Source organism: Pecten maximus, chromosome 17 (genome assembly GCF_902652985.1).
Source record: "Pecten maximus chromosome 17, xPecMax1.1, whole genome shotgun sequence".
Lineage (NCBI taxonomy): Eukaryota > Metazoa > Mollusca > Bivalvia > Pectinida > Pectinidae > Pecten > Pecten maximus.
The window spans coordinates 1,806,897-1,832,398 of NC_047031.1; the positions used below are offsets into that span (position 1 = coordinate 1,806,897).

The 25,502-nt window shown below is 37.0% G+C and overlaps 1 protein-coding gene across 2 annotated transcripts in view; it reads right to left on the bottom strand.

Annotated features, from left to right (window-relative positions):
- Nucleotides 1-217: 217 nt before the first annotated feature.
- LOC117314959 overlaps nucleotides 218-25,502 on the bottom strand; it is a 33,192-nt gene continuing 7,907 nt past the window's right edge. The window contains exons 1-4 of one of the 2 annotated variants that reach the window (XM_033869071.1): nucleotides 12,792-13,546; nucleotides 3,156-3,339; nucleotides 2,295-2,610; nucleotides 218-685 (exon numbers count right to left, since the gene is read on the bottom strand). In XM_033869071.1, coding sequence (XP_033724962.1) covers nucleotides 674-685; nucleotides 2,295-2,610; nucleotides 3,156-3,339; nucleotides 12,792-12,798 — 519 coding nt within the window. In that variant the 5' untranslated portion in view covers nucleotides 12,799-13,546 and the 3' untranslated portion in view covers nucleotides 218-673. Of the gene's footprint in view, nucleotides 686-2,294; nucleotides 2,611-3,155; nucleotides 3,340-12,791; nucleotides 13,547-25,502 lie in introns of those variants that run through there. The other variant, XM_033869070.1, reaches the window with a different exon arrangement.

The window sequence follows — 25,502 nt, forward strand, 5'->3', positions numbered from 1 at the left end:
TTAATTTGATGAATGTAAATAAGGACAAACTGATATCTCTAAAAACGAATTGTAGAGAACACTATCATTTGTTTCTGAATCAACCACCCCCCCCCCCCCCCCCCCCCCCAAAAAAAAAAATTAGACATCTGATTTGGTCATTATTGTAGAATTAATACATTTTTTTATATCGTAGATGATCTAGGCGTGTAGATACAGACACATTTTGTTTTGTTTCCTATCGATTTCCCCTGATCATGAGTGAACATCAAACACTTTCGGACATAAACATAATTATGCGTCATGCGTTAATTTGGCACTATTTTTAGATTTAGTGACGTCATGTCACCGGCACCACGTGATTGTCATCCTATAGCACTATATCATTCGCCTGCCTTCTGAACTGATTCCATCCGATGACAGTTATCAATACGATAATAATACCATCTAAATGGGAAAGTTAGGCGTTATAACATCCACCCATAATGGAACCGGAAGTATAATGGGAACGAGGTCCTCCCTTGTCTTTATAAAACACAACCGGAAGTACATCACAATGGAAACGACGTGCTCCACTTAAGAGTCTTAAAATGCAACAGGAAGCCCAATAGTACTGGGAACGAGGCCCAACAATGTTCCTCGAGAACACAAGTGTGGTTCGTCTTCGTCAGAACGAGGCTCTGATCAGAAGTAATCATATTCTAACCTGAAACGAGAAAATGCAAGACTTTATGATCAATTTAAAATAACAGTACATGAAGTCATGTTACTGAATTATTAACATAAACACACACTATGATTTACTAATTTACAAATATTGAACATTTTGAATAACGTAAATTCCAAATTCCAAATATTCTTCCAAGAGGGTCATGTTGCGTTAATCAATAATTAGTAATCTGTTATGTTATAAATTATATTTTTTTTCTAATAACAAAGTGTATCAGTATTATTCACTTTAAAAATTAATGAAATGCAAGAATAAAATGTATTTATACACACAATACACATCACATTGTACACAATAATCATGCTGTCATTCATATCATCAACATCCAATCGTTGACAAAAATGAGCTTCTCAAATCACGTGTCCATCCAGTCCATAGTTAAGTATTGTATATGAAACTAATGGTTTATAGACTGGGCTAAACAGTATATTCCGGACGTTTGTCTTTTGTAGGACTTGGACGTTCGGAAATGATTTTTAAACATTTTGGAAATCATCTGACGTTTTCTTATCACTTAATCAGCGCCAAGATATGATTAGTTGTTTTTAAATTTTAGATGTCAATTCGAACTTTGATTTCAAGCAATACAAAGCAGTATGGGGCTCTAAGTACAACACTCAATACATGAAGCAGGTAAAAGCATTTCACATCTGTCTGTCTCAAATAAAACGTAGGATTCTAGTGAAGCGTGCACAGTCAAGTGACAGGAAAAAGCAAAGTAAAACGGAACATGTCGGAGGTGTTCCGAATAAGAGCAATCAAAGAGAAGAGTACGAAAAGGGAGATAAGTAGGAAATGCAAAAGAATTGATGCAACCACAACATGCTGTCATACACAAATACCTCACGAGAGGAGCCGGGCGGTCAGTGACAGAGTTATGGGCCTTGGGTGCAGGCCGAGAACGCTCACGGCGGCGCTGTTGTCTGTGTCTATGATCCGGATAATCTGGAGGCGGTGTGTAAGGCGGGGGCCCCTCCTCGTCTAAGAGACTTGGGGGTATGTCACACCAAACCCGGGGACCATTGTTCTCCGTGTTGAATGAGTATAAACCTGCTTCAGCGTCATATACAAACTCTCTACTCATACGTTGCGCATGTGCGAGAACTGGTGCCTCGTTTCCAAATAATTCAGGATATAATGTTTGAATGTCATCGGAGTAGTGACCTGGAACATTTTCCTGTGGAATGTGATATGCTATATCGCTGGAGGCAGAGCGAGAGACATGGTTCCTTGCATCTCTTACGTAATGTGTACGAGATCTTGTCATATCGCGTGACCTTCTACCTTGGATTCGTGGTTCTGCCTCGGTAACCATAGCAACATCAGGCCGACTGACGTCCAGACTTCGCCATGGATCTCTGACATCCCATGTCCTTTCCTGTATTCTTCCAGAATCGCCTTCATTCGTTTGCACAACATTAATGATAGATTTGTGGCGTACATTATTAGGAGTATTTAAATTGTGTTCACTTTCACTAGAACTACCTACATTATTTGAGACAGATGACGTCACTACCGGCCTTGATACGGCCGCTGTACACGTCGTTACAACAGTAGATGATACATTCGTATTTTCATTACTAACCGAATATAGATATCTGGAGTTTTCGCCAGAAGTAGATGCCGCTGTTGTGTATGTAGCGCCACCTGGTGGGTAGGATGGCGTTGTTATGGCAACGCTGTAAGGTGGCGGCTCTAAATTGCGCGACAAGGCCTCGTTCGATGCTGCTGTGTTGTTGTCTCTACTTCCGGAACCTTGTTCGCATTCGTTGGCACATTCGGATTGATTTCCCCTAATCACGGGTATCCACGTCCAAATCTCGTCATAATTTGTGAACGCCGGATTCACGCCTCCACCACGTGACTCATTCGGGTCAAGGCCGACTCGGAAAACGTTGGGACTAAAACACAAAATGAGAATAATTAGAACCCTGTTAGTTGTAAAAAAGAAAAAGAAAATGTTTCAAATGATATTACTCGTCAAATATTCATGTGAATCTTCTAAAAGCATTCCAAAACCTCGAGCTATCTGTACCAAAATTCTTATTAATTTGCTATTTAAGATATCATCATGGGAGAATATGTATTTTACAAAAATCCAGAATTTAAAAAAATGAAATAAAATCCGTAATGATTTGCTAAAAATATCACGATGGCAGAACACTTGTAAGCAACGCATGTACATAAATTTAGAAGTTGAAATCCTTTTGAAAGTTCTATACGTGTATATCCAGGAACAAAAGGTATGTTAACTGTTACGTGACGAATAAGCGAGTTTGATGCACAAATGGGAATAACTCGTGGAATACCAGCAGCAGAGATAACTCTTACATCGAGCGATGAGAACGAAGCCATCATCAGATTGACGAAAACACAGAAAACGGTCACAGCGTCTGCCTACTAGTGTAAGAAAGATAACTCTTGCAAAAAGGGAGGCAACTCTTACCTTTCCCGTCGGCCATGAACCTTCCTGTTGGTTTTGAGTATACAGACTAGAAGCATCATTAGCACCAGTAGAAGGACGCCTCCCGAGGCCCACAGAATGATGATGACTGTCTCTATCTTCATCTCCTTCTTATTTACAATAATATCAGTCGAATTGAAGGGCGACATCGTCGAGACTGGAATATCTGTAAATAAAGATAAAAAATGCTTAATTCTCAACTTGGTTGTTTGACCATTTTGGATAAAGGAACATGGATATACATCGTTTGGAAGAGCATTCAGTATGTTGGATTTTTATGGTAACTCAATCGGAACTCCTCGGGAACTCTCGCAAGCGTTTATCAGTCTTTTTCGGAAAACTAATAAGAACAATCATATTATGCGACAATGATTTGCATCAGTCTCGCTCATCAAAAAACTGTGTTGGTCAAGTGAGAAACGTTGATGCAGGTAATTTTCCATCCAGAGTAAAAACAACACATTTCTTTTAAAGGCAATTGTAAGGAAGCTATCAGAAGAAGATCAAAACGTGCTGCCTTTCATTTTTATGAATGTTTAAATTATCTTAATGCGGTGTAATTACTAAAACCGATTTCCGGGTTAAGTCACGAATCGTGATTTTTCTGTACCCGTATTAGTTTATATATAGAGGCTTTAAGGAAGAAAGTACTTGGTATAATGTTACCGTCCTCGTTTTCGTATCCTGTTATTTGGTGTCAGTTCCAGAAATAAAGATATCCAGTTACACTTCAGACTCCAGAGTTAACAATGTGTCGTGTTGGTATAAGATAGAACTTAAGTCGTGTCCCATTCAGAAATCACGTGATTTCCTCATAAGGGACCAAGCATTTCTTCGTCTTCTATCCTTTTTTTAATATTATTACATTATTATTATTTTCAGCAAGCCGTTTTTTTTCAAATCATGATGAGTAATACGCGTATACATTGTAATACATGTACATTATATAGTTACTCGAATGCTACCGGACGCATTATAACTGTTATTTATGCTAAAGTTAAGGTTATATGCTACCTTACACATTATACCTGTGATTTGTGTTAGAGTTAAGGTTGTATGCTACCTTACACATTATACCTGTGATTTGTGTTAGAGTTAAGGTTATACACTACCTTACACATTATACCTGTGATTTGTGTTAGAGTTAAGGTTATATGCTACCTTACACATTATACCTGTGATTTGTGTTAGAGTTAAGGTTATATGCTACCTTACACATTATACCTGTGATTTGTGTTAGAGTTAAGGTTATATGCTACCTTACACATTATACCTGTGATTTGTGTTAGAGTTAAGGCTATATGCTACCTTACACATTGTACCTGTTGTTTGTGTTAGGGTTAAGGTTATATGCTATCTTACACATTATACCTGTGATTTGTGTTAGAGTTAAGGTTATATGCTACCTTACACATTGTACCTGTTGTTTGTGTTAGGGTTAAGGTTATATGCTACCGTACATATCATACCTGTAATTTGTGTTAGAGTTAAGGTTATATGCTATCTTACACATTATACCTGTGATTTGTGTTAGAGTTAAGGTTGTATGCTACCTTACACATTATACCTGTGATTTGTGTTAGAGTTAAGGGTATATGCTACCTTACACCTTATACCTGTGATTTGTGTTAAGGTTATATGCTACCTTACACAATATACCTGTAATTTGTGATGGGAGGATGTATGCCACTCCATATTGAGAAATAAATATGAAGTTTGAAAGACTTTTCTCCTTTTTTCAAATTAACTATGATACCTTAGACATACGCGAAGCCCTTTCAAATTGAGGGAACAACTAATCATAAACTGGTGTGAAGTGGGAGTTTAATTAATACTTGTATAAATCGGGTCGACGGCGGACAATTTATAGTCCGAAATGACCAGTTGACAGATGATGAATTTGGAGTCATACCGGGCACGTGGCAATTGTCAATTATTTGCTTGAAACGTGTGACGCGTGGAAACAACAAAAGCGTTAAAATTAGCATTTATTTTAAAAGCTTGAATGCAGTTCATCTGAAAGACAAACAAACACGGCTATCAAGTCGACAACAGACAAGACGATGTTTTGTTGCTGTATGGTGTCCACACTGTTATTACAATAAGGTATTTTCTGTTTGTAATCTGAATCCTGACTAAATAAAACAGGTTCACGAAGAGTCCGATTCTCCTGAGAACGTCCTAATTTAAATATTCTAATCAAACTGGGTACCTTTGTTATAAACATACATCATTTTATCACTAAACTGTGTCTGTTTAATCAAACAAAAAGTGTGTTATATCTCACGTAAGAAAAATATTCAACCCATTCATGTACACAGGTATTCATCAACCAAAGAACGTGAATATTCTAGTAGGGTTAAAGCTTTTATTTGGGTATATTTAGATTTAAATTTAAATCACAGAAAGTTTTCCCCACTGTTAATTTATTTGAGTTTTCAATAAAAAATAACAAATGAAAATGTTCAAACAAAATATACAGAAATTTTATCCAATCGTGAAGGTATTTTTTATGAAGGGACAGAAGAATTTAATGACAAAAAAAAACAAAAAAAAACCAAAAAAAACCGAAGAAACAAAAAATCCGGAATTATATGTGTGCTGCTAAATATATTTCCAATTTTTGCTTCCAATTCGCCGGAAAGTTCAATGTGTATCAAACATCTCATATACAGCTTCCTCTTGTCGTTATTTGGTCTGGCTGACACATGTCTCAGTGTTGAGATTTAATAAATCACAGTCATTTTTATCATATTACAATCTAGACGCTTCGTCAATAAAATGTCTATGTGTTAAGACAAATCGACTCCCGCTAGGCAACAAAGTGCATCCCGGGTGGAAGGAACCCTAGGGGGTCGGGTAGAACCCCGGGGGTAGAAAAGTCAGTAAAGCCAATGATGTATGACACACGTTACGTATTAAAGATTTATCATCAATCTTATCGTTTTATCTTTGTCATTTACATATAATCAGGGATTCATGTTAGCGTAAATCAATCGGAAAATCACTCGGGCGTTTCCGTCATTCTTACGATAACGGAAATGACCGGGATTTACCGATTGTGAAAAAATGAATTACTGAAATAAGAAACAACACTTAACCTATGTGTGGAAAGGAGTAAGTCGAATTGAAAAGCGATGAATGTATGAAATGGGAAAAGTATGAGAATCGTCAGGGACCCAGATTAGAGTTACTTGAAAGCGTACAAGAAAGTGTGCCCAAAATTTCTAGAGAAAATCAGATGCTTCGAACATAGTGAGCTCTAATACATTTCAAATGATTGATATCAAATACAACAATAAACATGTATCTTTAATTTGACTGTAAATGTAGAAACTATCCCGGATGTATAGTTCATTCGGAACTCTTCGTTAGATTAGAAGAGGCTCCGAGAGCAGCCGCTGTACCCTGGTGTGACAGATGTCCCCTTAATAGGGAGCTACCCCCTAAATCCCAGGACACGAGTTAAAGGCCTGAACATCTGTACCGGAAAATATGTCCCGTCTCTGTGACTAAACGGCCGTGTAACGACAGGGCGCATCAAATGAGGCCCCAAGGGGGTATTTGATTAAAATGATAAGATATTTTTTTCGTTTTTCGTTTTTATCGATTTAACCACATGGATGTTTTTCATTAGTTATGACTAATCTTTATCACAATACCGATTCTGTGACCGATAAGTGATGATAAGTAAGTATAAAAAGATAATCTTTTCCAGAATTAGCATTTCCCTGCTAGGAGCCTCGCCATCATTTTTCGATCGATATAAATAAGATTATGCACCCCGTTTATACAAAAAAGGCTTCCCCTTTATACACCAGGGCAATTAGGCAGACTCCCCAACTTAATTACACCGACAGCATCAGTGTATGTCCACGTGAGTGTCCGGGATATTATTACAATTAACTTCAGATTTATTAGGGAACAATACAACAACATCACTCGCGCGGTATCAGATTTCCGAAATCTTGTCAATTGAATTCGCAACGTCGCTTACACCCTTTAATTTAGTTTTGCATGTCGCTTAGACCATAATACGTTCATCAACTACTGCCACTTGTTTTCGTTCAATCAACAATGTCCAAGGATTGTTTAAGGAGATTGCTGTGTTCAAATAAAGAATAAAATAAACAGTTTAATTATCAACTGACGAAAAAATTGCAATGATTCAAATTTTGAATTTTATGTGTAAATTCAGAAAATAAGAAATGGTCAACAGAAACATCCAGTTGCATAACTTTTGCCCAGTCCCCTTGCTATGAAAAGGCAATAAATAAATCAAACATCCAAACATAACTTTTGCCCAGTCCCCTTGCTATGAAAAGGCAATAAATAAATAAATCAAACATCCAAACATAACAGAAAATTAGAATTAAAAAAAAAATAACAACAAAAAAACAATGAAAACAGTCCGGGGTTTTCTGATGTTTTTATTAATACCGATTGAAGTTACAAAGGTCGAATTCCAAAACTTTGCAGTTTAACCATGTTGATTTTTTCCCGTAATGAAACAGAAAAATCCTGTCCAATAAAAAAAACACAGACAGCAATCACGCGCTGGGGAGAACAGTCGAACCGTAATGCCATTTGTTCTCGACCGTTAGATGTCTCATACTGATAAACAAATGCTGCGAGCACCTGTTTCAGTAATTGAAGCGGAAGTGACGATTTACTACGATGTCGCACGTGACGTAGCCTCGGGGTGAAAGATAAAACAATAACACGTGGTATACCCGCATGATGACAACACGTGATAAAATTGAAATACTTTATGATGTCATTTTAGGTCCTGATACCAAAAATTAAACATCGTATACGTATTGACCTAATTTCAAAGCATCTTCACCTTAATCAGGAACATATAGATTGTACGTCCTTGTCCTAAAGGGTCATTCTTTCCTATGAATAAAATTTATGTTGTCAAAATTAAAGTTACTGAAAAATACTGGTTTTTTTCCAAGTAGTAAAGTTATAATCTTAACATTAAGAAGGCAGTTTTACTCTCAAGATAAACCAAAGTTCTTCGAGTATTATGTCCTGATGATTCTTAATTCGACCCGAAGTATCATTAATTACCGCAAAGACGGTATTTTATACGATACACATTTTTCTTGCATTTTCGGTGTTAATTTCATTACATGTAGGCACAGACACTCATATAATCATCGTCCGGACATAGATATTTCATCAATACAAAGTTGTGCATGTTTCTGATGTCAAAACGAAGGAATGCCCAACCAAAACAATTTCTTTTCCTGTGTTGGTTTTGAAGGTCAAAATACCGAACAAATCTAACAAACATGTATAAGTACAAAAATAGATATAGAAACTGACATTATTCGACTACAAATGTAACGCCGTTGAAAAACCGGTCTTTGGTCCAGTTATTCGACTGGCCATCTTCTGTTTCGCCATTTGTAAAATCTGTCTTCATTTTTTAACATGTGACCTATTGTTACACACATATGTGTGTCTGAGTGATCAATAAAAAATCTGAAAATACACACATGCTGTTATGAAATTTCTAGAGAAGGTTGACTTTACAAAAAAAGATTGAGGTACCAGTATCGTATATGAATCTAGACCTATCTCATAATACATTACTACAGCACGCATTTGATCTATATAAGTCATATCTTTTTCAGCCATCGTCAATTATCTTCTTTTCCAAGCTTGACTGAGCGAATAAATATATTAGAAATCAGGACAATTCACAGTCCTCTCTGTATAGTGCTCTAACTGTTCATCACTTAACTTTTTATGGAGTATTTCACAGATGGGCAGAGTCCCCAACAATTATGTCGATGACTCAGAAATGTAATAATCCATTTTATGGACTTCATTATAAAGCGATACTTAATATATCCGATTTTATCAATTGTGAACATCTGATTTCCACTTTAATCTTTTATATAGAATAGTTTAATTACAATGCATTTTCGTCAGCTTCTTAACATTAAAATTTTGATTAATTAATTTCAAAACAGAATTTATGTTTCTTTAAAAACAACCACACTATAAAACAACGTATATGTTCAATAAAGCAATGGGTCCCAAGGGGGTTACAAATTGTATCTAACGGGGACCATAATTATCGTTATTCCGTCAATAAACGTTCATTATATCTTCAACAATTACCGTTTACACGACAATTGGGGAGCATTCATTGTTATAGATTTATCCCGCGCGCGCGCCTTCTTCTGCCTGGTGACATTTAGGCCCTTGGGGAGCCCCAGTAACAAAGGGTTGGGGACAAAGAAGAGACACTGCGGTTCAAAGAGCCACATCCCTAATTGTCTGGCAATCCAAAGTTGTTGAAGAACCTCATTTACATTTAAAATCTGCGGACCCCTCCACTAATAGGGCTATAACGACCACGCTGAATCTGGAATGGTTGTTGGATAAAAATGTGAATTTGACATTTGGCTGTAAAACACAGGGTTATCATCAGATTGGGTGGGATTTATATTATAACACTATATTACCATTGTTTATGGTGGTCGTGTCATGGCTTAGTCATATGTATAGCGAAAAATAGGCCAAATTAAATAATTCTTTGTTTATAATGCATTTCATTGCCTTGTCATTTGATAAGATTCGTCGGCTCATTTGGTTTGAATTTAGTTTATTTGCTCTATTTGGATCACACAAATTAATTTTGGTATGCATTTCTTTACATACCACAAACTTAAATTGCTTAAAATTCAAAGTTTCAAAATTAATCTTTCTTTTGTCAACGTAGCACATTGCAACATATCAGAGACATATATATGTCTCTCAACATATGTGCTGTCTTTCACTATAGCCTTGGACCATCCGTCATTTTTATCTTGTTTATTGAGATCAAGACGTACATGCGGACGGAATGGTGTGTTGGCGTGAGTGGATGGGGTGGGGATATTCATCCAGTTCTCGGGACCTTATAACATTTTATTTCACAGCCACATATAAAAGAGACCGTTTAGTTTTGAATTTTAGGAAATTTGTAGGATCTGTTATATCAATTCAGATTTGGCCGTCTGCAATGAAATTTAATTTAAAATGTAATTTTAAATCTTTAGAAGCCGATCTATGAAGCCCGTTTTTCATCAGTGTGACATGTTACAGCAACGTACAAAATATATTCCAGTACATTTGATCAGACTCGGCTAGATATCGTGAATTTATAACTGAATAGATCACCTTAAACTGTTGCACGTGACCCAGACTCGACCTACAAACCGATACAGTTAGGATGTCGAGTAATTGCTTGTAAATGCTAATTAGCTACAGGTAATGCCCAGGTATGCTGTTCAGATGGACGTCGATTTCCGCTCGCGACGTTTGTACATTTCAGCATCATAAAGGGGTTTAATCGATCGATGACGAACACGGCTTAACCTGATCACTTTCAGTCGTTATCTTGTTCCATAAAAACGGCACGCGTCAAACACGTGGTCAAAGGCGTAAATGATCCGTGTCAGGTGATAATAAAAATCTAATTAACATCTGCCCAGGTGTTTACAACAGGTAAATCCCCAGGTATTAGTTGAGCTTTGCCAGCAAGCATCGGAATTGATTTGTTGGGGGTGGTTTTCTCTCTATGGGGTCGAAAGGCGAGAACGAATTTATGTATACGCACACAGGTTCATCAAATCACACGTAACGGTTTGAAGATTTTAAGACCGCCATCTATCGGGAAAACACCACGTTTACGACGAATTTTATGAAGGTTCGTTCGTTAATCGAGCGATTGGCCCAGTAATCAGATGTAATGTTGATCACAGGGCAGATAACATTGTCCCTCTGCTGGCATTTGGCCAACAGCAATTAATGTAATTCTTCTAATTTTAAAATCGGAAAACATCACCATAAACTTAATGAACACTTTCGTGCTGGGTACATTACATTTTGAAACATCGTAATCTATATTCAAATAAATTTACGATACACGTGCAAAGAGAAAAAAACAATATTTTTATAAATTCTTGGCAAATGCCAACTTCGGGCGAACTTGATTTGATGTTTATCGCTCACGGATGCCATTATCAAATTGTTCCAAATTAGTAATTATATGATTGTTGAGCAGTTAGTGCATATTCTGTAATTAGCCTAAAGGGAACTTTTACAGTTGAAATACATGCTTATCTGTGCTTGCAGAGACAGCCCCGGGGGAGGGGGGAATACAATGTATAATATATTAATACAATATTAATTGTTATTTAGACCTCTGCTGTGTTACATAAATCCGCAGCCTTGGTGAGAACTGAAAGCAGAGTTATACATGTATGAAAACATACGAAGGCCGTCAAAAATCAATATTTAGCAGATGGAGGTGATTTATGCACGCAGGTTTTGCTCTAGCCCGAGTTTCCTCTGGCCCTAACCTACACCAGACATGGTGTCAGGGCCAGAGGAAACTCGGGCTAGTTTTACTCAATTCACTTACTAACAGAGACACACTAATATCTGGAGAAAATAACGGAAACATTTACATAAACGTACATCATATCAAATTTAAAAACAGGGTCATGTATGCGGTTCAAAAGAGAACACATTTGTATAAGTGCTATTCACCAAAAGGTTAAAATTTCAGCTTTATGATATATATATTTGAAATTTTAGAACATAGGGAAAAAGACACACAAGAAAATATTTGTACATTTTAAGATATTTCCCGAGAAATCTTCAACGCTACGTTGTCTCAGGAATATATATATATATACTTGTATCATATATTTGTTTTAAGCAACAGTCTCGGTTACTTAACTATGTGTTAAAGTGTCGCGTGTGTAGAATTTCAGAAGAGGTGTTACTATAATTTACCAAAATATACAAGGTTAACCGACACTGATACTGCTGAGGTTCACAAAAAAATAACAAGCACTTGTTACTCGTTAACGCACCGTAATATGGCGACGACTCTGAGCCCCCAAATAGAAAATGTTCACACCATTTACCTGAACAAGACATGCAAGATTTGAATCACCAATATACATGTAATATTTTCATATGAAGAGCAGGGACTTGGCGCAAAATCCTAACTCACGATCCATATATATTATAAATAAGAATAATAAGAATTTGGCGACAAGAAAAATATATTTACACATTTATATGGACCATGGGTTTGTCATGGAATTTGGTGGCAAGAAGCAATACATCAAGTGTAACCGGAGTATCATATGACCCTACTACCAGACAACAGACATTTCGAACAGGACTTGTCATTGTGTACAAAATATTAGAAAGGCTCGTAACACCAAAAAATCGCGGGTCTCGTAAGAACATTTGAATATACAAAGTTAGTGTCCCTTTCCTTCCAAGCGCAGTTTGCGTTTCTCGAGAAAAATGAGACAAGGGATCACCCTTAGATGTCAGTGGTAGTAACTTTGCCACAATCGCTATAGATAAAATTCAATGGTTATCCCGTATGTTCTTCGGTGTGGTAGTCACCAGCTACTACAAGGATACGCCTCAAAATGATCAGTTGGCGATGACCCATCAAACAAAATAAGATAAATCTGATCAACCGTTCATGCACTTTAGCGTACAATAAGGAAAACACCTGACAAATGCACGTGTGTTTCCCTTGAAATGGCGATGTATACAAATCATGTTATATAATTGATTACTTACCCGCCATTGCTCTTTAACAAGTCCTTCGGTATCACAGGGTAAAGTTCTTAATAAAGTCAATATATCGACTGTCTACGTTCCTACATAGCTTATTTCTCATTAACACACAAACAGCAATTCTCTTTGAAAAGTTTCGACCATATCGGTACTAAAACAAAGATGGCTCTCTGACTCCTAGTCTCCAACATCAGAAATTCTCTAAGTTTTCTACAACCTCACGCAATACTATCGAGAAAAACTTGCTGACGAGCAGACGATAGCCACTGAGAGAATTAATTGCTTGAAAAGTTTAACAATTGAAGACAAGACGTCAATATCAGCTATCCGAGCAGACTACAGATATTGACGATCGGCAGTCGATAAATAATCCTCGAATTGCTCCTTTTTGTAGGTAGACGAAGACACGAGACGAAAATGTCGATGAATGAGCAGACGACACAGATGTTTCAGTCATTTAGAGAGGCAACTGAAGATGAGAAGTTAGCATCTGTTCACAGAGCAGACGACACGGAGCCAGGCGACACGGAGCAGACGAGACACGTACCCGACGAGAAGCTGAGAGGAAACTGAAGCCAGCTAAACAAACAGATGTCTGTATCTCACTCAGCATCCAGTGTAAAGACCCATCATGCACTTCAGTACCCTCATCAAGCCGGCAAAGTCACGTGGTGCTTGTATAGTTCACACCCGTATCTATCAGATTTCATTTAGCGAGCCCCGGCAGACATCTCTAAACATTCACGCACATGGCTTGTTGCCTGTAGCCAACTGTGTGATGAAGACGTTCAATATTCAGGCTATATACCAGGCAGCAGATGTCTAAATGGGGGAAGATTAACGCCCTTTACATCAGGTACACGGATGATCAGTTCTATAGAGAACGACTGAATTAATCGGGTAGAACGGTTGTAAGGATGCGCCTCTGAGCCCTATGGTGACGTCACCGTAAAATCCCTCGGGGACCAAACCTCGCACCACGGGTAGCTATAAGTACTATTACACCCGGTAACCATGGGTGGGGTACACCCGGGAGTGTTCAATAATTTCCTAATTATATGTGGCAGGGATTATTGTAATTGGCAACTGGTGACGTCCCTCAAGGTCATGAATATTCATGACGTATACAAATTGCTTTTATGAAAAGCTTACTATCATAATTAATCTCAAACTGCTTTTTGTGGACAAATCATGAACATGTAAGATGAAGCCATTGTCGCCATACCGGCATTAGAGGTTTATAACACGCGTTTACATTTATAAGGTAACAGTCATCAAAATAAAACTGGCGCACATGCAGTTGCATTTATAACCCTATAAACCAAATTCCCTGTAATAGATTTTACTTATAATGAGATATGCAATGACCATGCAAATATTAGAAATTGACATTTTGAAAAATAACTAACCATAAAATGGTTTAAATAAATATAGTCAATGTAACATACATGCTTAATGAGAAGTGGCTTAATAGTATAAAAGACCGGTGGGAGGCAAACGTTTTACTGAACCATCATGTATCATATTCAAACCCAATGATAAAATGAGATAACTACATGACAGTAGACATTGAGAATGGACATGTGTATCACGTGGATGGTTTGATAGGTAATTTGACACAGTATTAGGAAACTGGACACCACTGGACACCACTGGGCAGTTATAACTGTGTCCAATCATGGCCGTGTTTTCCTCATTGTTGAATCATCGATTTTGTTGGCGCGAGATAAAGAGTTTTGATATGTAACGCTGGGATTATGATTTACTAATTATCAGTGTAGAACTTAACGTAGAGACACAGACAAAGTCAATTTACAGACTGGAGACTCATGTATCCGGACACCGGAGAGTCCGGAATGTCGAAACTACATTATAAACAAAACAAGACACGAAAACACGGATTTGATAAAATAAATAATAAAAAATGTGCGGACCGTTTGTTTGTGACTAAGCGTTGTCTTTGTGATTAATACCAGATTATCGCAAAAAGTTATCGCCATGAACGAGATCTCGGACATCAAACGAGAGTTGACGAACACATAAACATCTGTGAGACTGTGTCACGATTGTTATCAATCACAGAAATGGAGATGAAATCTTCATGTAATATATTTGACAACGTTTGAAAACGCAGCCCGTGACCGATCGGAGGTGATACATGGCAGTTTGAAATGAAATTGTAATTAAAACCGTGGCGTGTGAAAACTGTCTGTCTAGACATGGTGACACAGATTCAATCTCAATTATATAATTACAATGAAAACGTCCGTACTAATCAATATCATCAAATAAATGTACAGTACACTCGTTATTTCATCACTTAAATTTTCTTTTACAAATTGAAAAAAAAAACAACATTGTATACTGTCGTAAATTTAGAAATGAAATCAATATAGATTTGTGTTAGCATTAATTGCCGTAATAAATAAGTGATACTAGTTTCTACATGTGTGTTTATAGCTCATATGTTTGCACTGTATGCTTACATGTTTTTGTATATATGACTGTACGCATGTATTGGTTATGTCTATAAAAGAATTGAATTGAATTTGTATTGTCACAGAATACCGTTCGGCTAGAGCGTAATTCTGTTTTAAGGCTGGTATCATGCGGTCCAGGGTTCGATCCCAAGTCGAGGCAGGGACAGATAATTATGATAATCATGAGCTGTAGGGACTCGGGAGTTATGATGATATGTATATATTGTCACAAAGTTTATGTCATAATTTTAATGAGTTTTAAAGAGAAATAACCGCCTTATATCATATATGCCCCCTGTTCCGGTCATGTATTTGACGAGAAACAGGACACTCGACTTATGTAGAGGTCCAGATGGCCCGGCCATTAATCTATTACATTGTTACGTGTTGTGTTGGCGGGGGACTGTCGCTGACTTCCGAACATGATCAATCCTCAGCGAACAACGACCCCCTTTGAGGTCCAAACACAATATAGAAATAAAAGTATAACGAGATTATCACGGTTTGATTACGAAAATAACTCGGAGGTCATCACGTCAAATATCAACATGAAAAGTACCCGGATTACTCCTGAATCAGACAGCCGATTGTTTAAACACTCCAGATGGACTTCTGGTGGTGTTTGCTATGGCTCAAGTCTTCAATGAAATTATCTCCAGAATTAAAACAGACACACGGAGAGATCGTCGATACAAATCTGTTAATTAATTAAACTGTGTCGCACAAACGGCGTCATTGTTACCAATCTGTTGTTCACGAGATAAACAGCGTTTGCATTGGAATTTGAGAAAGACGTTAAATTGATAACGTTTTAGAAAATATATCTTTTAAAATTTAAGTTTTATTGTTTAATTCCATTTTTATTACCTTCCATCTTTTTTTTTAACTCTAGAAAAATTTCGATGCAAGAATCTGAATTGAAAACGATATACAGGAGAGAAAACATTCTGTGACTTTTTGGTAAGTTCAAGAAGTTCATCCGTGCGGACAGCACGCGAATTTAATTTTAAGAAATGCGGGAATAAAGCAAACACGGTAATTTAAAATTATTGTGAGAAAAGGCCTTAGGGCAATTTCAAATGTCATTCTAAATTTTTTACCCAAAAACCTAGGGATTGAATAATTACCCATTTTCCAGACGAACATTCATTAGTTTCAGAAAATTTCAAAGCCGAAACTGACGTACCACAAATCGTCTGACAATTCTGAGTTTCGGCGTGCTTTCTATGAGAATTGGTTCTCTGATGTCACGGCCTTCTTCGAGAATGTCGGCCACGCGAATGGCGCGTGCGAAAGAACAATAGCACCGTCTGTCGGTAGCTTAAACCTGTCAACTGCTCGTATTTTCTCAGTAAGTGTCCACCATTGTCTGCGGGCAGATGCATTTCTAGCTGCAGTCTACTGCCGATAATGGGTTGATTAAACGCTACCGTTGTATTATCGATAAAAGTCTTTGTCAAGGGGCATGATAGTGAAAAAAAAACCCAAAGAAACGCCCCAACGAAGCCCCCCGCTTGTTAGATTTCATATATCATGACGTTTTGGAGTGTCGATTGAATTATAACAAAAGATTTTTACCACCAACAGGCAATTGGATACCGAATTGTTTTTCAATTAGTTTGTTTCTTTTGAAAAAAAAAATACATAAACTTCACGGGTAAGGCGTATATGTTAACTACATTGGAAGAAGTCACCTCTCGCGAGACACAAAAGAGCTCCGAATTTTTTATCGGGGCGTGTTGCCCTGACAACAAAAGATCAGGTCATTCCGGGTCACCGACTGAATTTGATTTACATATTATATCGCCTTTAATGCTTGTTCTAACAGCGGGGTTTTGTTTCACTTTCCCTCGCGAAGTTTTGCGCCGTTATTTTAACGGTTCAAATGTAGCGTTACAAAATGTCACAATTTGAAAAGATATTTTATTTTGAGCGATTTGTATCATTATACGATCGCTATAGTACATGGACCTAATTTAATGATTTATTCTTGAAAAAAAAAGTGATTCTCACAGACACGGGTGATATAATCAATGTTAAACAGTTAACATTTCAGATAAGGAATAAGTTCTCGGGGTGGCTATATCGTAAAGTAAGTAGCTTTTGGGAGGGTGGTAATAGTGTAAAGTATGGAACTTTTGGAGGGTGGTAATAGTGTAAAGTATGGAACTTTTGGAGGGTGGTAATAGTGTAAAGTATGGAACTTTTGGAGGGTGGTAATAGTGTAAAGTATTAACTTTTGGAGGGTGGTAATAGTGTAAAGTATGGAACTTTTGGAGGGTGGTAATAGTGTAAAGTATGGAACTTTTGGAGGGTGGTAATAGTGTAAAGTATGGAACTTTTGGAGGGTGGTAATAGTGTAAAGTATGGAACTTTTGGAGGGTGGTAATAGTGTAAAGTATGGAACTTTTGGAGGGTGGTAATAGTGTAAAGTATGGAACTTTTGGAGGGTGGTAATAGTGTAAAGTATTAACTTTTGGAGGGTGGTAATAGTGTAAAGTATGGAACTTTTGGAGGGTGGTAATAGTGTAAAATATATAACTTTTGGAGGGTGGTAATAGTGTAAAATATATAACTTTTGGAGGGTGGTAATAGTGTAAAGTATGGAACTTTTGGAGGGTGGTAATAGTGTAAAATATATAACTTTTGGAGGGTGGTAATAGTGTAAAGTATGGAACTTTTGGAGGGTGGTAATAGTGTAAAGTATGGAACTTTTGGGAGGGTGGTAATAGTGTAAAGTATGGAACTTTTGGGAGGGTGGTAATAGTGTAAAGTATGGAACTTTTGGGAGGGTGGTAATAGTGTAAAGTATGGAAATTTTGGAGGGTGGTAATAGTGTAAAGTATGGAACTTTTGGGAGGGTGGTAATAGTGTAAAGTATTAACTTTTGGAGGGTGGTAATAACGTAAAATATATAACTTTTGGAGGGTGGTAATATCGGAAAGTATGTAGCTTTGGTTGCATAAAATATACAACAGAATGTTCTTATTTTTTTGTTGATGTTTTTTTTCACAACTTTAATAATATTCGAGGAATCCGACCCCCACCCTCCATCACCCCCGCCCTCCACTTCCTCTGTATCACTATATGTTACAGTGACCTTTAATTATACCTGGAGTTTACATCACCACATCCGGGTACTGGCGTGACGATAATTACAGACATAAACCCTGGCAATGACCACTTATTTATGTACTCCCTAAATTAACTGTCCGGTGTGAGTGACCAACGCGAAGAACACTTATATATCTACGAGTTATAAATGTCTATACAAAGTTTGACGGCCTCTACAAGATGGAGAAGAGCGCTGTATCGCCGAGTACGTGATAATAAAATGGTGTCAATGCAAAGTTTGACGGCCTCTTAACACGATAAAGCTTTGTTATATTCCGATCAAACATTCAAGGGACCTTACAAAATGTATACATTGTACAGATACACAAAGACTGAATCTAAAAGTGATACAGTTATGTTTTAAAGAAATTTAAAAAAAAATTAAGATTGTTTTATACAAGTTATCATTTCCAGATCTTAATTGCTCCGATATATTATTAGGAGGAGAACAAGTTGTGAGACTCAAACAAATTATATTTATGATTATTGGAGCAGACAGTTCACTGATAGACGGATATTAACAGATAAGCTTCCACTGTTATATACGCGTGGTCGTTATATACAGTGGTCCTTATTGACAGGTGATTGTTATTGTCATGTAGTTCTTACAGACAGGTAGCCGTAATGTTCAGCTGGTTGGTCGAGACAGTTGATCGGTACAGACAAGTGACCGTTATAGTCAGGTGGTCGGTGGTTGGTAGGGACGGGTGGCCGTTAGAGACGGGTTATAGGTGAGGACATGTGGTTGTTGGAGACAGGTTATCGGTGAGGACAGGTGGTTGTTGGAGACAGGTTATCGGTGAGGACAGATGGTTGGTAGAGACGGGTGGCCGTTAGAGACAGGTTATCGGTGAGGACAGGTGGTTGTTGGAGACAGGTTATCGGTGAGGACAGGTGGCTGGTAGGGACGGGTGGCCGTTAGAGACAGGTTATCGGTGAGGACAGGTGGTTGGTAGAGACGGGTGGCCGTTAGAGACGGGTTATCGGTGAGGATAGGTGGCTGGTAGGGACGGGTGGCCGTTAGAGACAGATTATCGGTGAGGACAGGTACCTGGTAGAGACGGGTGGCCGTTAGAGACGGGTTATCGGTGAGGACAGGTGGTTGGTAGAGACGGGTGGCCGTTAGAGACGGGTTATCGGTGAGGACAGGTGGCTGGTAGAGACGGGTGGCCGTTAGAGACGGGTTATAGGTGAGGACATGTGGTTGTTGGAGACAGGTTATCGGTGAGGACAGGTGGTTGTTGGAGACAGGTTATCGGTGAGGACAGATGGTTGGTAGAGACGGGTGGCCGTTAGAGACAGGTTATCGGTGAGGACATGTGGTTGTTGTAGACAGGTTATCGGTGAGGACAGGTGGCTGGTAGGGACGGGTGGCCGTTAGAGACAGGTTATCGGTGAGGACATGTGGTTGTTGGAGACAGGTTATCGGTGAGGACAGGTGGTTGGTAGAGACGGGTGGCCGTTAGGGACAGGTTATCTGTGAGGATAGGTGGCTGGTAGGGACGGGTGGCCGTTAGAGACAGGTTATCGGTGAGGACAGGTGGTTGTTAGAGACGGGTGGCCGTTAGAGACAGGTTATCGGTGAGGATAGATGGCTGGTAGGGACGGATGGCCGTTAGAGACAGGTTATCGGTGAGGACAGGTGGTTGGTAAAAACAATAAGGCCTTTAATTGTAGACACTTTCCCGTGATACCTATAACTTACTAACGACTGTAAGATTGTGATGATTTAGGATATATAGTACATCTCCGTTATCTTTAATGTTAAGTTGACGAGGCATTTAGATGGTGGACACCCATATTGTACCCCGATTGTCCGGGTAATGGTCATTTAACGACTGTCCGTTTCCTATTAAGTTTTTAAATGAGGACAAGATTATAAATCTACAATACTCAACCAAAACTGACCGGAAAGGTCAATGTCCATGCTGTTTACGACACTACACTGACCAGTCCGTGTTTCTGACCACAACCGGCCGTAATGCTTCGTACGCGTGCGGTCAGAGTCTGATTACGTGATGATCCGGACATTGACCAAGTAAATAAGTGAAGGCCGATTGACCACACGCACGAGTTACCCAGGGTAATAGCATGGTGTTTTATTTCAAGGCCACAACAGGATGTCGACCTTGGAGTTTATTTTGTATGTTTTAAACAAATAAATAAAATTCGTGATCGGAGAAGAGGGTATCTGATATCCGTGATGTACTCGTGATTTATTATGGATAATGTTCGCTATATATTTACTAAATCCGTTGTAAAAAAAGATCGGACACGGTAGAAAAAATACCAAATATAATAGTACGTGTCTGATGAGTCCAATATGGAAACAAAAAATGGTAGAGTTAAAAAGAGATGATAGCATATGAGAGAGTGCCGATGATTTCATGAAGAAAAATGTTTCAAATGAAATAATTTGAAGTCTTTCACTATGTAAATATAACCACAATCTCCATCCCTCCACAACTTAAAATACTCTCTAAAGCTAAGTCATTGATAATTTCTATATCGTCCACTATCTACAGTGTCATTCGGACTACAGTATCATTCGGACTATATCGTCCACTATCTACAGTATCATTCGGACTACAGTATCATTCGGACTACAGTATCATTCGGACTATATCGTCCACTATCTACAGTATCATTCGGACTACAGTATCATTCGGACTATATCGTCCACTATCTACAGTATCATTCGGACTACAGTATCATTCGGACTATATCGTCCTCTACCTACAGTATCATTCGGACTACAGTATCATTCGGACTATATCGTCCTCTACCTACAGTATCATTCGGACTGAGGTATAATAACTTGATCTTCACTGCAAACATCACTTTAAGTATTTATCATCGTGTCTGTATCGTCCTTTGTAACCTTGGACTTTAATTCTGGGCCAGGAAGTTATACAATCAGCTTAATAATTCACAGATGTACAACAAACCTTTCCAATAAACCAACAATGTAATAGTAACCACAGGCGTTCGTGTCTATATAACTTCACCCACAGGGGCTTGTCGACACTGGACCGACAGCAATACTCCCCAAATGTCATTACAGAAATTTCACGCCTCAAAGAAATTAATTTATGATGAAAGTATATTGGTTCTCTGTGACACAATGTATTGTCTGAAAAGGGCTCCCTTTGGAATTTGGAGATCTTTTTTGGGTTGAATTTATATCCTAGAATTGAATATGCACGTGCAACCAATCAGTGACGTATACAAAACGTATAACAGCATCGCAATGTCTATTTATAGCAAGTTTGGAAATGCCGGACTTAAAATTTGATATATTTTTCGAGCATTTCGGAAATGCCAAATAATTTTTCGAAGTTAAAACGATTGTAATGTCTTTAAACTGCGCTTTCCTCTTGTAAATTGTGAAATTGACATTTTACCGATCTATACAAATAATTGTTATTAAAGTCACTTACAGCATCTAATGAATCGAAATATACATCTGGGATCTATAATTATTAGGTACATGAGCCAACAGACTATATATAGAGACCAGAACAGATCCGGGGTTTCTATCCAGAAACTATTGTTGTCAGTATGATCGATAACCCCTCGGATCACCACGGGTGCTGTAAAATAAACACGTAACTTTTAATCGGTCGACATAATTTGAAGATGACACGTTGTGTCACAGATAAAGGCGTGTCTAGCCCGACCCCCGGGCTGTGCGATCTCGGGGGTCGTATTTCAGTGTCAGAGATCACGGTACAATGCCATCCGTTACACAATTAGTAGGATTAGGGTTACACAAAGTGAAATTAACTCGGGCAGACAATCTCATTGACGCAACGTGCAATATAATCTAATACGTATTCTGTTCATGTAGAAGTTACACAAATAAAATTATTGATTACAGAAAACAGAATTATAGAAATCAATCGATAGTGATAATAGAGATAAGCAATATATTAAACGCTTTAGATAGCAATACATTTGAAACTGATGGAAATCGAAGTAATTTGTGTTTATTCTAGATTTTGGTCTTCGCAATATAGTCATTGCCATGTGATATAAAGAATGTAACAAACAATTCGGAACAGGTGGTACCCGAAAAAAGCCAGTCAAGGAGTAAATTTCAAAAAATAAATAAATAAGTGAATAAATAAAAAAGAATAACATATTAGACTTACAGTGGGGTAAAAGCAGGTTCACATTTCTAGGAATAGACTTTTCTGTTGACCTAGCTGAAATGCCAAGGATGAACTTTGACAAAAAAATAGTAAAACTTAAATCTCTAATATCCTCTTGGAAAAAGCGGAATTTGACTCCTATTGGTAAAATTAATATTATAAAATCCCTATTAATCTCTCAGCTAAATTATCTTTTTATTACTCTGCCTAACCCACCTGAGAGATTCATAGTGCAATTAAATTCCATAATATTTGACTACCTTTGGAATGATAGGCCTCATAAAATAAAGAAAGATATTGTTATCCAAAACTTCTTAAATGGAGGCTTGAAAATGATAGATGTCCAGGCTTTCATAGATTCACTTAAGTTAGGTTGGGTACGTAGGATGTTTAAGTCTTCAGGCAAATGGGTTATCCTCCTAAAGACTATGATAGATTTTAAAAAGTTACAGTGCTGTGGGAATGCTTACATATCTGTATGTGAATCTAAGTGTTCTAATAAATTTTGGAAAGATGTTTTCAGAATATGGAAAAAATTGAGAAATTCTAGACTATTTAGGAAAAGGGCATTGGATCATGACTCTTTTTTGAAAACTCCATTATGGTATAATACAGATATAAAAGTTGGAAATAGCACCATCTTTTACAAAAACTGGTTTAATGTTGGAATTTATACAATTTCTGACTTGGTTAAAAATCATGGTAATCTAAGTTTCTATACAATTAATGAGTTTCTAGAAAAATTCAGAGCCAACACTAACTTTCTCCAATACCACGGACTGATATCTGCAGTTAGATCTTTTATGGATAATTATGTTTTAGAGCCTCCATTTGAAAATCCAGTTCAGCCATTTATACCTTTGCATTTAGAAATTTTCTATAAGAACCATAAAGGCTCAAAAGACTTTTATAATTGTCTCATCACACCAGCTTCTGTACCAACCGGTGTTAGGAAATGGCAGGAACAACACTTCTACTTTAATGAAGACAAATGGAAAAAAATCTTTAAAATTCCCTTTAATGTCTTCCGCAGTCCAAAGTTACAATGGTTTCAACTGAGAATTATTCACTATATCCTAGTCACAAATACTTTTCTTTTTAAAACACATATAATTGCTAGTCCTTTATGCACTTTCTGTTATAGTGAACCAGAGAAAGTAACGCATTTGCTCTGGGAATGTGTATGTGTACAAGAATTATTGCAGGAATTTGAAAACTTAGTTGATATATTGTTTATTGCTTTTTCTATGAACAAAGAATCTTTCTTATTTGGTTTATTATCTTCATATGCCAACCCTGTTGATAATGAAATCATTATTATAATTAAATATTATATCTATAAAACAAGATGTTTCAACAAAGCTTTAAATATAACAGCCCTTGTTAATGATATCAAGGATCATTTTACTGTTCAAAAATATATCAACAATGGAAATAATGTACACAAAAAATTGATTTTTGAAAATAATTGGAAGAAATGGATGCCATTATTGGAACTAAACTGAATATTTTCCTTCTGGCAGTGTCGAATCTATTTAATTTTGGTAAAGAAGTTTTTGAATTAAATTATTTCATTTTAATATATACATCTTTATTTTTGAATCTCCCTCCCCCCTCCCCTCTCTCTTTCCCTTCTTTTCTCTGCCTTTTTTCTTCTTTGTTTTCATGTATAAATTAATTATGTGTGTATGCGAGTTTGAAAGTTTGTTGTGTGTGTATGTGTGTGAGTGTGTGTACGTGTGATGGTGTGTGCGCATGTGCTGTTTGTATGAACACGATGTTTACAAGTAATTTATAAGTGTGAATATGATGTTTGCTTTTCTCTCTTTGTTGTATGTATACAGTATATATTTATATACCGTCTTTGTTTTCATGTACAAATTGATTATGTATGTATGAGTATGTTTTGAAAGTTTGTGTGTGTGTGTTGTTCTGTGTGCATGTGCTGTCTGTATGAACATGATCTTTGTTTACATGTAATTTATTAGTGTCAATATGATGTTTTGCTTTTCTCGCTTTGCTTGTGTATGTATTATGTATACAGTATATATCTATATACCGTATACCGTACTATGTTAATATATCTCTGGATATAAGATTGGATGTGTGTAAATGTATGCAGTATGCAATATGCGTGGGAATTTTATATGCAATATTTTGTCGATGTACGTGAGAGCAAGCAAATGATATATATAGATTAGGTTTTTGTGTATGTTTGTGTGTGAGTGTGTAAAGGAATAATTGTATTTTATGTATATTGATGAAAATCCTGAATAAAAAGATAATTACAAAAAAAAAAAAAAAAGAATAACATAAAAAATTGAAAAAAAAAATAATGAAATAAAGTAAGAATTAAGAAAAAATAATCAAAGGTATTAAATGTGTGATTATACAGGAAATACAGACACATAACAAATCAAACAAAGGCAGCAACTCACTTAGATTGTTTCACCTATAAACGGAGGAACATGCGCTGCCATCTGGGCCAACAAGAGTGAAATATATAGGTAAGTTGGTATAGCTTGGTTCGCAATTGTTGTGAAATAAATAAAGTTTCAATAAAAACAGGAATTTTTAGAACATTTAGTAACTAGAAATATCGTGGGAATATTTGATACAACGTGAAATATGTTAGTTTATTTCATAATGACGTAGACAAATAATTAATCAATTATCTGTGATTTTATCAACGCCGATATTACATCGCATTACGTGATAAGAATGTTGCAGCATGTTAAAGATTTGATCTCGCCCTTTTTAATGAATTTGGTATCACGACTGCTGATGGCAGATTAATATAACAGAATCTTGATTTTATTGTATCAATGTTTTAATATTCCCTAATCATCACCATAAAATCAACACCAAAAAAACATTTTATAGATTCCACAGCAAATAGATTCACACCATAAAAAAAAACGATGTGTTCGTCAGGTTATAATTATACAATACAAATCGTTCGCGCC